Below are 17,152 nucleotides of genomic sequence, written 5' to 3' on the forward strand. Positions count from 1 at the left end.
GTAGGGTTGATAGAATGTGAAAAAAGATTGATCCCCTAGCCCTGGTGTCCCTTAAAAGGACTGCGGCCAACTAGCTTGAAGGACCCCTAGTAACCTAGCAGTTAGGATGTACGTTTTATTGTTTTGAAGAACTTCATCAAAATGACACCCAAACAAAGCCTCCCCATCATAGGGTAAATCCAATATGTAACCCTGTGCCTCGAAACAAAATGAGGTGCAGCTGAGACAGCCACTGCATCGCAGGACAGCAGACCTTGCCAGTTAACTGAAACTCATACTAGACATTAGCCATGAATGCTCTCTCTTCTTCTTGAAGGATTGTACTGGTCTCCTCTCTTTTATCTTCTGGTATTAGCTCCAGATAAAGAGCTATGTCCTTCCACATTTGTCAGTTGTACCTTTGGATGGCTAGGGAATCGGCCGTACAGACTGACATGGCTGTCAGAGAAGACACTTGCTTTCTAGAAGCACCCATTTGATAACCGTTCCTATAAGGAGGTGTTATACAAATTGCTAAAGGATTGCAGGAGTGCTGTTGAGTTGCCTGTGCAAATGCAGAATCAGTTTTTGGATGACGATTCAAACAAAGTGGCGTGTTCTCTGGTGCTTGCGTTTTTTTCCTCAAGATGAGGTACCACAGTGGAAACTAAAACTGGTTTGTACGTAAGCTTTTTGCCCTCTGACCAAAGATGGTCCACAATAGGAATCACCTTGCTAGGAGAAGGATGAAGCTGTAGAGAGTATTGGTCATCCTGCTCATTTAAATCTGATGCACTGTATGCAGGTCAAACAGGTCAAAGAGGGCCGTCATCGCAGAGTCCTCATCTCCACTATCAATGCAAGGCTTAAAAAACGTTGCCAGTATGTTGACAACACTTTGCTAGGTGACATATGATTGTGCAGAAGAGTGGACAAAATGCAATAAGCAAAACTAGGTGCAGGCTAAGCTGAAATTGATTTTTTCGCTGACGGTGTACCATCAACCAGGTCGTCCATGAGATCACAGAAGTTTCCACAATTGTCGAGAATAATGAGGAAGTATTTGTTCCTGGTGTGGTCTCTGGCAGAGTCTTCGGCTATGGGGTGGTTATTGGTGGAGTCCTAGTCAAGGAAGTCTTCAATGGCAAGGATAACGACTCATATGTTGATGATGAAGCCAGCGGTCAACGAAAACAGTACCATGGCCTTCAATGAAGGATACAAAGGTTTCTTGGTCGACAACAATGATGTGGTCAATGATGTTTTCAGTAACAGCAATGTAAACTGGCCTAAACCTGAGGGAAGAACTCATGTCAGAGCACTTTGCTGATTTAATCTCAGACTTTCAAGTCACCTTCAATGGGGGTTTCCTTGTGGCACGGCCATCCATAGCAGAGACTTTAAGAGGAAGTTTCCCCTTGTCAGAGCTTGACAGAGCCAGTTTGTGAGCCTTTTTTTCCACCAAAGTGGATGGCACAGAAGCCTCAGTGAATTCTTTATCCAATGATAGTGCTTACTTATCCACCCTTAAAGAGACTCCCCTTTCTCTGTCCCGTACAGTTTTTGTTGTGAATTTTCAACAGATTTTGCACTTGCTTATGGTCTGGATGATGGAAATATATACACTTATTGTGTGCATCATCTGAATGAAGGTGTTTCTTGCCACAAGCCCCACAGGGTCTTCTTCGGTGTCTCAGCCACAGCAGAATATATCAATTCTCGCAGAATCAAAAATGTCCCCAGAGACAAAAATCCCAAATTATAAGCTGCCCAATGGGTAAGTATCACAATAAGTTATAAAAACAAATGTAAATGTTCAGTCAGTTTAAGCAGCAATAGGGGGAAAAATTAGCAGAACTCAGTGGAGACTTCCTGCACACATGACATGCAGTAGCATGGAGGCCTCTAAGGGAGTGGATTTCAGAGCTCCTCCGCCTCAATGGCTGCAGTCTAGTTTGCTTCTAATGAGGTGAACTGGATACCAACCTACATTTTTAGCTTGTTCTATTTCTGATTGCTGTTATGCGCTGCTTCTGAAAGTGACCGGAAGCTCCCACCTCCACAACTTGCAATGTTTCAAGCATGTGAATCCATGACATTTTCGATTGAGGAGAGTGACACAAAGCAAGTGCAGTACTTGCCTGTACTGTCTCAAAAAATAATCAGAATAAACTACAGAGGAGATAATGCAAATTAACTTAACGACAAAACCCCGAGATGTTAAGAATCACACACCCTCTCCATGGCTCCTAGAACGAAAGACGGTAATAAAAATGTCATGTTTCCTTCAGGGAAGAGGGAAATATACTTAGAAAAACACTTTTGCTCAGTTGTCTATCTAATGGGGAGGCTGATACTGACAGAGGGAGAAAGACAGCCTGTATCTATTTGACCGCCGTCTGCTTCTGCCTCCTAAATCCAATGGGGATTATTTATGTTGCCAGCAAGATTGCAGGAGGTTAGTCCCAGTGAGTTGAGAGAGCCTGAGAGAATTCCATTCCCACGAATCATGGCAGGATCATATCCTCTACAAGGCACACATGATTTCTGCCCTAAGACGGTGCAAGTGGACTCTGTTTTGGCCAGGCTCTCTGATCGCCAATTCACTGCTTGCAGAGCAAGTCTTTGACAATTCAAGTACATAATAAGATGGACACAGCTTTCAAAAAAAGCTATGCATGTACTCACCTGCCTTTGCCGCAGAAAGTATGTTCAGTATACAAAACAGACCTACTAAACAGATTTTCAGGTCGTGTTCAAGGCAACTGAAGATGGCACTGACTATTGCTGGACGTTATGGGGTCAAAACATCAACATTATTATCAGGAACCAGAGAGTAAATGCACATTCAAGAGTGGAAAAGAAATTCAGGCCAGAGAGTAGCTGCCTTTAAGATACTTTACCGAGATGAGAGACAGTTTGAATAACATCTGACTACAAAGTGCATATAGGTTTTTGGGATAAAAAGCACCACTGCTATTCAAGAGAATCCCAGAATGTTTCTTAAAAGGGTTCCGCATCTTCAGTCTAGAACTATCACAGAGAAGATGCGATCATGGCAACAGCATGCCCAAGAAGCATGATAAGAAACCAGTGATGTAGGCTGAACTTAAGGGGCGGCTGAGGCTCCCCTCACCTAGAACCAACATTCCAGACCATAACGGCTCAGGCAGGAAGGAACAGTTTATGGAAGAGTGCCTCTGTTCCATTTTCTGACACACTCTTTGAGGCAACATCTTTGACTCAATAGGTCCTGAAAGTCATCTGACTTTGGTACAGGTTTAAATTCCACTCCCTCATACCTGCCTTACAGAGGGCATTCATATACCTCAGAGAATAATCTACACTGCAAGGCAGCTTCATGAGATTGAAGCATGTCTAACTCGTAGGGCATGAAATAACTGCGGAAACTCCAGAGTCTCAGAAGGTTGCCATAATCTGGAGTAATTCAGCCTGCTTTTAAACATGAAATGTTGATCAAGTTAATGAAAATGTCTGGTTAATGACGTCATCCCCACAGTTCAGTCCATGCAAAATTTGCAAAGAAAAATGATTGAAATCACAGACAAGTCAAACTCCAGAGCCAATGATCTGTGCTCTATGGAAAAAAAAAACTGACATCAATAACTTAGGTGACGTTTTTATCGAAGCCCTACATAATTTCCTGTAACTGGGCACTGACCCAAAGTCAAGTAGGACCAGATGTTGCTGAAAATGTTCTGTATCCAACCGGACGCTAATGTCATAAATAATCAGAAAAACCACCACCAACCAATAAGAACATCTTCATAAGAGGGTAGGCAAGATCGCCATAAGAAGCATTCATCATACAAAGAGATACGGAAGGTCATTAACATTTTCTACTAATGAACCACTTATTCCTGCTGATTTCTCATTTAGAAAGGTTGGAAAGGCTTCTAAACAAAGAATTTTCAGGAACACACATCCAAGACTCCTGGGGTGTAGTGGTTTCTTAGCATTGTATGGTTTCAAAATCCCAAACTATTCAAATCAACCTTCTTCTCCCAGTGTTACAGATGCTTAAATTTTTGGTGGTACTCAGATCCTAAATCTGTAGTCCCTCAAATTCTGTAGAAGCCCAGCACCCTGTGGATCTTCCTGGAACCGTAATATCTTGACCATGACTGCAGATTCCAAGACATAGGTTCAGTAAGGTTAACAGAACCCATGAGTCCCTAGGGACATGGGTACCCCCAAAGCACTAAGACCTAAAAAGGTGACCAGTCAATATCCAGCAAGTAGTCGCCGCCTCTAGCAAGCATGCACTACGGTCACTGGGTAGGTGGAAGCCCCTGGGCAGCACCACATAGTTTAGAAATTAGTTTCCTCTGAGGTGCTGTTTTCGAGTCCCTGATCACCCATAAGTTTTATCTTGCCATTGATACAGGGAAGACTTGATTTGGGGATAGTCACTACTGTTGTCTTGCTCCTGCATTGCTGTCTAGAAAACTGGGCAGTTTAGTCGACTAAAACTGTAGCGTTACTCCAGACAGTCAGGAATTTGGGGATCCAAAAAGAGCAGAGTTGACAATCATGTCTACAGACTAACATGGAATCCACAAGCTGATTGCATGATTTAGTGTTTTCTACTTCTATATACTATACATTAATTTGGTCTTGAATCGCTGCTCCTGAAAATGTTAGGACAATCATAAATCTTTTGACGCATGTTACATTCACTGTCTTGACCATTCTAAAATATCGTACGCTTTTTAGAAGCTATACAGTGACTAGAGTTAGACATTAACCTTCAATGTGTGAGATTACAATGTTTGAATGGGAACAGTAGCAATCCCATACATGTTTTAGTCTAGTTGAGACCGGTTAGGAAAAAGGTAGCTTGAGCTGCTATGGAATAGCTACGGAACTCAAGTCTTACTATAACCATGCCACTGAGGGTGACTTACTTAAAACAACAAAAGCTCATAGCTGGAAGGCTTTAATTAATCTCAATGATAACTTCTCTGGATTGCCATACATTCAATCTCTTTTCCACACGGTGGCATTACATTCCAGGACCATCGGATACAAACCTGCCATGGCTGTTCAGTGAAGAGCAGCGTGAGTGTCCTGTGGCTCTCTGTTTCACTGTAATTAAAATTGCACCTCACAGATGGTTTTTTCAGATGTTTTGTCCTGGGCTGAACATACTCAAGCCCTGATTACAAAAGGATCAGTTTTCCAACCTTTGGGTAAACCCCAGGATGTGCAGAGGTTGGAATGGCAAGTTTGGTGGTATTTACCACACCCGGCAACTCCCAGGTGTGTTAAATACCTCACCCGTCATTAAATTTCGGCGGGACAATTCAACAGAGGAAAAGTGTATAGTATTTACCATGCCATGTGGATTTTGGTGAAATAAGCACTCAAATCTACATTACTCCCCAGAAATTAGTAATAGGTGCTATTTGTAACACCCAATAAATAGCACACCCCAGGGTATCGCTAAATTACATGGTGCGATAAAATGTGTGCGTGTGTGCGCGTCATCACTCAAAAACCTGGAAAAGAAGAGCTAGACAAAGGTAAAATGCATTTGGCTCATTACCACAACATCTTGTGTGCTGGGAGCAACAGTTTGCACTTCCCTCTCCTCTCTTTCTCCAAGCATGACTGCGACTGTTTCTGCAACCGCTTCATTCACATACTGTCGAATCAACTCTGAGTCCACAGGTACGCCAGTATCGACAAATAGCTGCAGGCCTTCAGCACCTGCCGTTTCCACTAGAGACAAGTAAAACAAAAGGAGACATTTCAAAATCATCACTGTAAAACATCTCCCTCAAACTCCACTCCTAATTTGCTTCCTGTTTTTGAGTTGCCATGTGCCCTTACTATGAAATGGCATAGATGCCTCTCGATAGGAGCTCATATCTTAACTTATTTCAATCAGCCCTGCACCGCTTACAATTTAAGGGGAGCAAATAGCAGGTGGTGCTGCCCAAGTCACAAATATCTACTATCCTGGTACGCTTTACACCAGGCAAGACACTGCTCTGGCACCCCAATGTCACTGGTAAATCCTGTGGTTGTTGGTTACTGGAGTTAGTATTGTGCTCTCAAGGATATCATTTTGATGTATTTACTCTAGTTTCTTTAGGTAGTTAGTAGTAGTTAATAGAAAAGATGTGTGATGCTTAGCGGGGACAATTGAGTTCATGCAGCTAGTTGGTGGAATAAATAAATCAGCAGGAGGAGATTAGGTATAGTTTGGTTCCATGGTAATTTAAACAGCCATACAGAAGACTGGCTAAAGGACACTTGTGGATAATAAACATGCCAGGGAAAACTGAGGGTTTTGAGGAACCCTCCATTTGACACAAGTGAAATGAGATGTAAAAGGTCCAAGAGGAAATGGGTGGATCCTCCTAACTATAAAAGAGCTGACTCACTGAAGGACCTTTCCATGAGCAGAGTGTCACACGCAGCAGAAAAAAAACCTAATATTATTGTGTCAATACCTCTACCACATGTAAACATTCTCAGATCATCTACCACGGAAGTCACAACCGCCTCTGTACTCATCTGGGGGTCTTAAACCTGTTTGGGCCTTATCGAACAGTCCTACCGGTTGAGTGAGTTTGAAGATGATACATGACAATATTTTCTAGTAAATCTAAAGTGTATGGGAACAAGGAAATGCGTCTAAAGTTTGTTGGGTTGTTAGCATCTATAAATACGTTTTAAACAAGAGGATGTGCCATATCCTTTTGATTTTACTAAAGACCTTTCCATTTTACTAAAAATGTATGCATAATACGCATACCTAAAGGGTTTTTCAGCCAACCCTCTTCATCCACTGGTCTGTTATTGTGTCATTCACATTTGTCTTCCTCCCACTATAGCATGGGGCAATGGGTCAGCCCACGTCAGCAAATCCCCAACTTCAATGTGAGGGATGACGGTCTGTCCTTTCACAAGAAGGATATCCACATCCAAAATGGTTCAGTGACTACAATAGCAATGTGCAGTTTTAGAGATCAAAATAATATTTTTGATTTTAGCATTTTTTGTTTTTTAAGATTAACCAGGACCCAATAGCTTTTTCAAGAGAACTTTTTGGCTAAAACAATGACAAAAATAAACAAGCATTAACAAGACCAAAACACTGGTGCCCAAAACAGACCTATTAGCTCTGCCATTTACTGATTTTAAATGACGATGGTACTTTTGCCTAAGAAAGCATTTTCATATCTCTGCATTTTGGAGCGATATGTGTTTTATAAAGCATGGAGGTTTGTTTGTGCAAATATCTACTGGGATACCAGACCACGTTTTGCAAAGTGAATTTTCATTATTTGTTTAAAAAGCCTATCATAACACCCATGTTTACGTAAATGCCAGTAAGGAATTTGAAAGGAGCAAGCAAGTTTTTCATAAAAAAGAAAAATAATAAAATTGGGCTGATAGGACAGTGGTGGAGAGGGGAAAGTTTATACTACACCTTTAGGGCAGCCAAATTGACTCACTGCTCCAAGTGTGAAAGGAAGTACATTTTTTCAGTCTTTACAAAAGGGACCCTTATTCACTGGCTGTGTCCCTTTCATACCTTTCTTCCCATATGAAGCACACTTGACAAAATGTGAAGGCTTGCTAGCCTTCAGTTAATGAGCAAAAATAAGGAGAAAGAGAACAAATACAGCTTCAATACAGCAGAAGATGCTTCAAATGAGAGGCCCCAAAAGTTGGAATGCCTTTAAAACTGATTCATGCAATTAGTAGTCTGAAGTACAAGTTACTTACCTTCGGTAACGATGTATCTGGTAGAGACGATTCTAGCCGCAGATTCCTTAACGTAGAATTATCCCCAGGCGTGAGACTGGACCCGGAAAGCTTCCTTGCTCAGCATCTCTGCGCGCCGGGGGGCAACACCACGCGACTCCGCCCCGACGTCCTCCGAGGGCGTGACATCAGCGAGGTCACATAAGCCTCACCCCGGCGCGCTGACCTCAGTTTGCTTCGGAGAACTTTTCCGCGTCACAACGCGGAGCCATCACAACAAAACTGAGAAGAGCATGGGAACAGTTTGCGAAAAACCCGAGAAACAAAAAGAGAGAGAAACAAAAGGTAAGAAACATCACCAGGTGGCACCAAGGCACCAGAAGGCGACAACAGCAGGCCAGAGCAGGAAAAGAGCAGAGCACCACCCTGAGGAACAACTGTGCAAGTCAAGGCAAAAGCAGCAGGTGGCAGTAAAGCAACAGAAGGCCAGAGCAGCGAAGCCATCGCAAGAAAGGCGCAAGCAAAACCCCTTGGAACCACCTCACAACCCAAGGCACAAGCATGTGAAAGCGCCGTGACAGAAAGAGAGCCTGCAGCCACAACTACAAAGGGAAGGGCCACAAGCCCGGAACAGAGAAGAAACAGCACCCATCCCCAGACTACACCACCAAGGATGGCCCCACCTCCTGAAAGGAGTAGGAGGACAAAGGGTAGGTAAGCGATCCGCAGACCACACTGCCAAGAAGGGCCATAACCCCCTAAAGGAGTAGGAGGTCAAAGGACAGGCAAAAGAACCCCCAACAAAGAAGACCGGTGGGGATCAGAAACTCTAACAACAGAGGGAAAGAGTAAAAGTAGGCCCTCACGCTGGAAAGAAACCAGCTGGAGGGATGCCTGACCAGAAGAAAACGAAAAGGACACCCAGAGAAGACAAGCCACTCAGAGGGAGGCGACTGCAGAAACCCAAGCAGAGGGTCCTCGCAGAACGGGGAGGAAGGGTGGGTCGTAAAGGAATCTGCGGCTAGAATCGTCTCTACCAGATGCATCGTTACCGAAGGTAAGTAACTTGTACATCAGATAGAGACTACTAGCCGCAGATTTCTTAATGTAGAATAGATACCCTAGCCATACCCAGAAGGGAGGAGGGCCTGCGAGAGAGCCTCCCCACCAGGAGAGACAGGGCCCCTGCAGGGGACATGTCACAAGGACAAGAAGGGAAAGGCCAGGATATCCTTAAGCCCAACCAAGGGAGAACTGCCCAACACCCCGCAGGGGCAGACAGCGTCTGAGAGCCCCAAGGAACCCAAGGGCCACCTCAACCCTAGGGAGAGGAGGAAGAACCGGAGGCAGGGCCCACCGTAAGAAACACATACACAGCGACAGAAAAAACTGAACACACCTCAGCCACAAGCAGCAGACAGGGCAGGAACGGCTCCACTGCCAAAGCGCAGACTAAAAAGAGAGGCACAGTCGTGCAAGCCCCAGCGGAAGCATAGGCAGGGTTCACAAGGGAAAATAGGCAAAGGCCACAATGGTGGGTTAGAACAAATAGGCCTGCACAGGCATGCGCAGCTAGCAGCAGGCAACACCACGAAACGGTGCAACCAGGACAAGCCAAACGGCACCCGAAGGCAGAGGCCAGGTAGGGCCAGGACACACCCCAGGGGAGGGGGCCGGCCCAGAAACACACACGCACACAGACCCACAAAAGAAGTGGAACCAGCAGAAAAGAAAGAGATGGAGGACGGACCAAGCCGTCCACCAGAACCTAAGCCGAAACACCGGACAGAAGTGCGGAACCGCTACAACACGATGCCACAGACAGCAGGCCAGACTGGCCTAGCGACGTAGCGAACCAGGAGAAGGACGGACCTGGGCGCAACGCAAGCCGCTTCAAACAACCGGCAAGAAGATCGCACCTGCGATGTACCGTGATGCCACGGAGAGCAAGGAGCCCAAAAGGGCGACCACACCTCCCCGGCACATGAAAGAACTATGTAATAGCTACCATTACCCCACATAGGATATGTAATATATGTTACATTACAAGAATATGGGAACACCTCTTAGGAAAAAATTTCCGCAGCAGAGGACATACAGAAAGACCGGCGGAGAAAACCGCAGACAGCTTGCCATTCAGCCAATAAACAATACACAGAAGGCCTAATCTCAGGGCCTACACAGGCTTACCAAAAGCCAAAACCACAAGTCAAAAAAGGGCCAGACCAGCAGCCAACAGCACCAAAGTCCCAACCAAGGACCCTAAGGCACATCAACCACACAGAAGACACAACCGGGGCTACTCGTTACAAAGCCCCACGAAAACAACGGAAGAACACCTTCCTAAACACAGACTGACATACAGGTCCCTGAGGGGGAGGAGGAGGAGGAGGAGGACGAAACCCCGCAAGAAACCTCTGAATGGCAGAATCTGCAGGGGCGTGGAACAAAAGAGCGCCATCAAAGGGAAGGTCAACCAGCCGTTCTCTAACGTTCTCAGGGAATACACTATCCCGTAGCCAGTGCCGAGCGAAGAATAAACGCCGCAAGCTCCCGGCCATCCAACACATGGTGCCGCAGATCAACACAAGAACCCTCCTGAGAAGCGGAAGACATAAGGGACTCCACCGAATCCCATAAGCAAGAAGTGGCTCTAGCCAATACACAAAGAGTGTTAAGGGCCCGCAAAGCCGCTCTGGAGGAGGCAAAGATATTGCGCCCCAGGAATCTAGCCAGCGGGCCTCCCGTGACGGGGGGGGGGAGGGGGGGGGGGGGGAACACAACACCGATGGCAGGGAGGGAAAGGCAGTCTGTAAACGAGTGCCCCTGGTAGAAGGGTGGAGGGAAAGACAGACGGGATCATGCGTGGCAGGACGGTGGCGGTGCAGAAGGGGCTGGGGCACCGGGTCCCCCGTGGCAGGACGCCCCCAAGCCCCCAAAAGAGAAGTGTGAAGCGAAGCCTAGAAGGGAAGAAGCTGCTCCAGACCACTAGAACCCTGATGGAGGACCTCCAGCAGATGATCCGTGGGGAAATGGGTAGCTGGATCGCCCATGCGCAAGATTCCCGCAGCCGTGGAAACAGCCTGAGCGAAGGCAGTACTCGCCTCCGTTGGGCCCCGCGGCGGGGAAAGCAGTTCCTCCGTGGGCGATGGCTGCAAGCTAAGGCGGCCGTCCCCCAGCCCAACCGGAGGAAGGAAAGGCCAAGTCCAGAAAGGGGGAAGGTGGACCAGAATGACCTCCACCACAACGCGACGAGGCGGGGTCGGAGCCGGGGCGGCTAAGGAACGGCGCCGAAAAGGCACCGACTCTAACTCCGACGAGGCACCCGCCTGCGTGGAGGGACGAGGGGGTCCCGGGGACACGCCCAGACCCCTAGCCGGCCCCTGCGGCGCCGCAAGGGCCAGCAGCTGCCGGCGCCTGAGCAGCGTCACCTCGGACTCGGACAAGGCCGCCGCCTGCCCAGAGGACCGAGAGGGACTAGAGAACACGCCCCGGCAACCTTCCGCGACACCACAGGGTCCCCCGTGGGGGTTTGAGGCGAGGCAGAGGCGCCATGGTCCGAAGGAGGGAACCCCGAAGGGCCACACCCGACGGCACCACATCCTCCAAACCTGGATCCGAACCGGTCGGCGCCGAATGAGTCCCCGCATGCAGCAATGGATCCGCAGATGTCCCAGGAAGAGAAGGAGAAGAATGAAGAGCCAAAGAGGCCTGCTAGGCTGCCACATAGGCCTCCATCTGGGCTCTGGTCGCCCCTGCGCCTAGGTACGGTGGATAGGGTGGCGACGCACGGGGCCACACCACCCGCGGAGAACCCACGCCCCCAACAGGCCGGGGACCGGGCCTCGGGGACAAACTGCGACACTTACCAACAGGTGAGCGACGCCCTTGCAGCCTGGGAGAAGGACGATGCCGGAGATGGAAGCGGCAGTTCCTGAAGCCGTCTGCGGGAGACGGACGCGGCGATGACGCTGACCTGGACATGCGTGCCGAAAGGGGTGAGGATCCGTTGCCGACATCTGACGCGCGCAAGACGAGCACGTCTTGAAGCCCGAAGGCATTCGCACACTGTTCTCAAGAAAACGTTCAACGCGGAAAAAGAAGGCCTGGAACACGATCCAGATCCGCGTTGCATGCGGAAAAGAAGAAAACTGACGTTAGCGCGCCGGGGTGGGGCTTATGTGACCTCGCTGACGTCACGTCCGCGGAGGACGTCGGGGTGGAGTCACGTGGTGCCGCCCCCCGGCACGCAGAGATTTCTGGGTCCAGTCTCAAGCCTGAGGATAATTCTACGTTAAGGAATCTGCGGCTAGTAGTCTCTATCAGATAATTTATTTAAAAGGCCAGAAGAACAAGTTACTTACCTTCGGTAACGCTTTTTCTGGTGGATACATTATCTGCCTGTGGATTCCTCACCTTGTGAATATCTCTGCGCCAGCAACATTCGGAAACTTTTGTAGCAGTCCACGCTGATGAGGTCGAAGACGACGTCACAGAGACACGGCTCCGCTCGCGACTCCGCTGACGTCACCGGCGCCATAAGAAGACCTCGTCGGCGTGATGACGTCAGTTCCGCCCTTTTTTCTGTGCCTTCGAGGCACACGGACAGACTGACAGCAATATATACACAGTACATGATATGCAAAGCAACACACACAGTGTGGAGAATAAATAGCAAGGCACAAGAAATAACATAATGCCTTTGACAGTAACAAAACACATTTGAAATACCATCAATAGAATTACAGGTATAGAAGGATGGACAACGGGGAGGCGGGTGGGTCAGTGAGGAATCCACAGGCAGATACTGTATCCACCAGAAAAAGCGTTACCGAAGGTAAGTAACTTGTTCTTCTGATGGATACATCTGCCAGTGGATTCCTCACCTTGTGAATAGATTCCACAGCAGTCCCCACTCCCGGAGGAGGGTGTCCACCCTTCTATACCAGAAAGTCCTGAAGGACGGATCGCGCAAAATGTCAGGCCCAAGTTGCCGCCCTACAAATGTCCTCCACAGGAACACCCCTAGACAAAGCAGACGTGGAAGACTTTGCTCTAGTGGAATGAGCTCTCAAACCCTCCGGAGGTTCCTTACCAGCCAGGGAGTAGCAAATCTTGATGCACAAGACAATCCACCTGGAAAGGGTGCGCTTGTGCACCGCTAGCCTTTCCTGCAGCCAGCAAAGCCCACGAATAGCTGGTCATCAACCCTGAAGTCCTTTGTCCTGTCCAGGTAGAAGCTCACCGCCCTCTTAGGGTCCAAGCGGTGAAGCCGCTCCTCCTCCTTGGAAGGGTGAGGGGGAGGGGGAGGATAGAAGGAAGGAAGGGTAATGGACTGCCCCAGATGGAAGGGAGTTACCACCTTAGGCAAAAACGCAGCCCTGGTCCTGAGTACCATTCGTTCAGCATGAACAGTCAAGAATGGGGGTTTTGAACTTAGAGCTTGAAGCTCACTTACCCTCCTTGCCGAGGTGATTGCAATGAGGAATACCGTCTTAAAGGACAACAGCCTCAAGGGACATTTGTGTAAGGGCTCGAAGGGAGAACCCATAAGATAAGTTAATACAAGGTTTAAGTCCCATTGAGGCATAATAAAAGGAGTTGGAGGAAACTTGTTTGTAAGGCCCTTTATAAAACGAAGAACAATAAGTGATTTGAATAATGACGGCTGATCCGGCAAACAAAGGAAAGCCGACAAAGCCGATAAATATCCTTTCACAGTAGCCACAGCAGAGCCTTGCTGAGCCAGAGAAAGGGCAAACTGTAGAATGTTAGATAGACGAGCCTTCAAGGGATCAATGGACCTCTCTCCACACCAAAGCACAAATTTAGACCACCTATATGAATATATAGATTTGGTGGAGTGTCGCCTGGCCGATAAAATAACATCCACCACATCTGGCGGGAGAGAGAAAGAATTCAGGTTGCCCCGTTCAATCTCCAGGCATGAAGGTGTAAGCTCTGGAGGTGGGGGTGTAGAACCTGCCCCTCCGACTGCGAGAGGAGGTCTGCCCTCAGAGGGAGACGGAGCGGAGGGCACGAGGAGAGGTGGAGAAGATCTGTATACCACACCCTTTTTGGCCAATCCGGGGCGAGCAAAATAACTTGGGCCCGGTCTTGGCGAATCTTCCTCAGAACCCGAGGAATCAAGGGTATGGGAAGAAACGCGTAAAGGAGTCAAGAGCCCCAAATCAACTGAAACGCGTCCCCCAACGCTCCCTGCATCGGACACTGGAGACTGCAGAATGATGGGCAGTGAGCATTCTCGTGAGTGGCGAACAGGTCCACCCGAGGAGTTCCCAACATCCGAAAGACGTGACGAACTACCTCTGTATGAAGCCTCCACTCGTGGTCGGCGGAGAACTGCCGACTGAGACTGTCTGCACGTATGTTCAGAACCCCGGCCAGATGATTTGCCATCAGACAAATCTGATGGTCCTGAGCCCAGGACCATAGACGCAGGGCCTCTCTGCAGAGACAAAGAGACCCCACTCCTCCCTGTTTGTTTATATACCACATCGCGGTAGTGTTGTCCGTCAGGACTTGAACAGACTGACCGCGAAGGGAGGAAGGCCTTGAGCGCCAAACGTATCGCCCGTAACTCCAGAAGGTTGATGTGAAGCAACCTTTCCTCTGGAGACCAAAAACCCTTTATCTCCAGATCTCCCAGATGAGCACCCCACCCTAAAGTGGATGCATCCGTTATCACCGTGGCCACCGATGGAGGTAGATGGAAGGACTTTCCTTGGGACAGATTGCCCTCCACGCTCCACCAAGATAGATTCGCTGCAGCTTCTCTGGAGATCCTCACAGACTCCCTGAGATCTCCTTTGTGCTGATACCACTGCTTGCGGAGGCACCACTGGAGCGCCCTCATGTGCCAGCGTGCATGGTTGACCAACAGGATGCAGGAGGCGAATAGACCGAGCAGGCGAAGGACCTTCAGAACTGGAACGACCGCTCCGTTGTAAAATAAAGGAATCATTTCCTGTATGTCGAGAATCCTTTGAGGAGGAGGGAATGCTCGACAAACAGTAGTGTCCAGTACCGCACCTATGAACAGGTTGCGCTGAGAGGGCACCAGATGAGACTTGGGCACGTTTATCGAAAAACCCAATTTGTACAACAGCTGAGTTGTATCCTGCAGATGACGCAGCACCTTCTCCGGCGACTCTGCCTTGATCAGCCAGTCGTCCAAATAAGGGAAAACCGAGACCCCCGACCTTCTGAGATGGGCTGCCATCACTGCCATCACCTTCGTGAAGATTCGAGGTGCCGAAGTAAGACCAAACGGAAGGACCGCAAACTGATAATGTTGCGACCCTACCGTAAACCGGAGATACTTCCTGTGCGACTTCAGGATGGGGATGTGAAAATACGCATCCTGCAAGTCGAGCGACACCATCCAGTCCTCCTGATTCAGCGCTTTAAGAACCTGCGCAAGGGTGAGCATCTTGAACTTCTCCTGTTTCAGGTAAAAGTTCAAGATTCTGAGGTCCAGTATCGGACGCAATTTGCCGTCCTTTTTGCGAATCAGGAAATACCGGGAGTAGCATCCCCGACCCCTCTCCTGCTCTGGAACCACCTCTATCGCACCTTTTTGAAACAGCTTCAGGACTTCCTCCTGTAGGAGAAGCCGGTGGTCCTCCGAGCAAGCACCTTGACAAGGAGGGTAATTCGGAGGGAACTCCCGAAAGGGAAGGGCGTACCCATTTTCTACAAGATCCGGAACCCAGAGATCTGTAGTTACATACTCCCAATCTTGCAGAAAATGGGTAAGCCGGCCCCCCACAGGACCAGCATGATCCGGAATGGTGGATCTAGGGCTGCTTTGCGGTGGTGGGAGGGGCTGAGCAGGAGGAAGAGGAGGAGGAGAGCTGACGGCCATGTGAGTGACCCCTGATTCTTCCTCTGTAACCTCTAGACGAGGAACCTTGCTGCTGCTGCTGGGTCTGCCTATGTCCTTCCGAACCCTCTATAGTCTATATCTTTTAAAAGACCCCCTCGACTGAGACTGCAGGCCCAGAGATTTAGCTGTCGCCTTGCTGTCTTTGAACCGCTCCAGAGCAGCATCTGCCTTTTTGCCAAACAGGCCAGATCCATCAAATGGCAGGTCCAAAAGAGTCAATTGCACATCCTGTGAAAACTCCGAAGATCTTAACCATGCACTCCTTCTGGTGGCGACAGAAGATCCCATGACTCTCGCCACCGAATCCGCCGTGTCCAAACCACTCTGGATCACCTGGCGTGCAGCCGCCTGAGCATCCGACAAGATCTCATTGAATCCAGCCCTATCCTCCTCAGACAGTTTCGGCGCCAGTTTCTTAGCCGAATTCATAAGCGCATGCACATATCGTCCCAAGAGGCAAGTTGCATTTGTCGATTTAAGTGCCATGCTGGCCGATGAAAAGACCTTCTTTGCCGACTGATCTAGTTTCTTAGCCTCTCTGTCACCAGGCACCTGAGGAAAAGCACCCCTGGCCTTCCCCGAACAAGCTGCCTGAATCACCAGACTCTCAGGCGAAGGGTGTGAAGTTAAAAACTCAGGGTCCCCTGGGGCTGCTCTGTATCTTCTAGCAACAGTCCTGGAAACCGCTGGAGCAGAAAAAGGCTTACGCCAGACCTCTAACACAGGGTCAACAATAGCCTCATTGAAGAGAAGCAATGGCTCTGACACTGCCGTAGGAGAATGCAATACCTCAGTTAATATGTTTGACTTAAACTTCGTAGTTGGCAACTGGAGATCAAGCAGCTCTGCAGCCTTCCTGATAACCGCATGATACGGCGCTGCATCCTTTGAGGGCTCATCTGATGGAGGAGTGATCTCCCACTCCGGAGACAAATCCAAACCACTTGCGTCCTTTAACTCCTCATACACCTCATCTGACTCTACCAACTCTCTCTCTTCAGGTTCAGCTTCCTCCAAAAGATACCTCCTTTCATCCACCACTCTCTGTGCCTTCCTTCTGGATCGAATCCGCACCAGCGGCGTTGGCGGCACCGTGTTCGAATCCGACGGCAGCGGCGTCGAACGCGGATCCACAGGAGCAGCCGGCGTCGAACGAGGTCGAGCCGGCGCCGGAGAAGAGGGAAGCGGAGTCGACGTCCTCGGCGCCGGCAGATGCCAAGACGGCGTCGCTTGAAAGAACGGCATGAATGGAGCTTGAGGATAGACCTGCGGCACTCCCGAGTTAAAAGCCATTGGACCAATCGGACCCGCAGGTGCACCAGTGGTATACATGGCCCTCGAAAACACCCCATACATCGCATTCAGATAATGCGAGGGGTCCTGACCTGGTCCAGGGAAGGCAGGGTACTGGTCAGGCATCACCGGACTCGGGCCTACCGGCGCCGACGGTGGAATAAGCGGCGTCGCAGGCTCACCCAGGACTGGAAGATCCTCAACCGGGGCCGGAGCCGGAGATGAATC

The 17,152-nt window shown here is 49.0% G+C and overlaps 1 protein-coding gene across 6 annotated transcripts in view; it reads right to left on the reverse strand.

Moving 5' to 3' along the window:
• The window catches only part of KIAA0586 (KIAA0586 ortholog), a 622,715-nt gene that overhangs the window by 293,258 nt on the left and 312,305 nt on the right, over positions 1–17,152 (reverse strand). For all 6 annotated transcript variants that reach the window (XR_014968769.1, XM_085626122.1, XM_085626120.1 and 3 more), the window contains exon 21: positions 5,549–5,724. Coding sequence is in view for 5 of the 6 variants with exons in the window: in XM_085626122.1 (XP_085482248.1) it covers positions 5,549–5,724 (176 nt within the window). In the remaining variant the exon portion in view is untranslated. The remainder of the gene's footprint in view (positions 1–5,548; positions 5,725–17,152) is intronic.

The sequence above is a fragment of the Triturus cristatus genome, chromosome 9 (assembly GCF_964204655.1).
Source record: "Triturus cristatus chromosome 9, aTriCri1.1, whole genome shotgun sequence".
In the NCBI taxonomy this organism is placed as follows: Eukaryota; Metazoa; Chordata; class Amphibia; order Caudata; family Salamandridae; genus Triturus; species Triturus cristatus.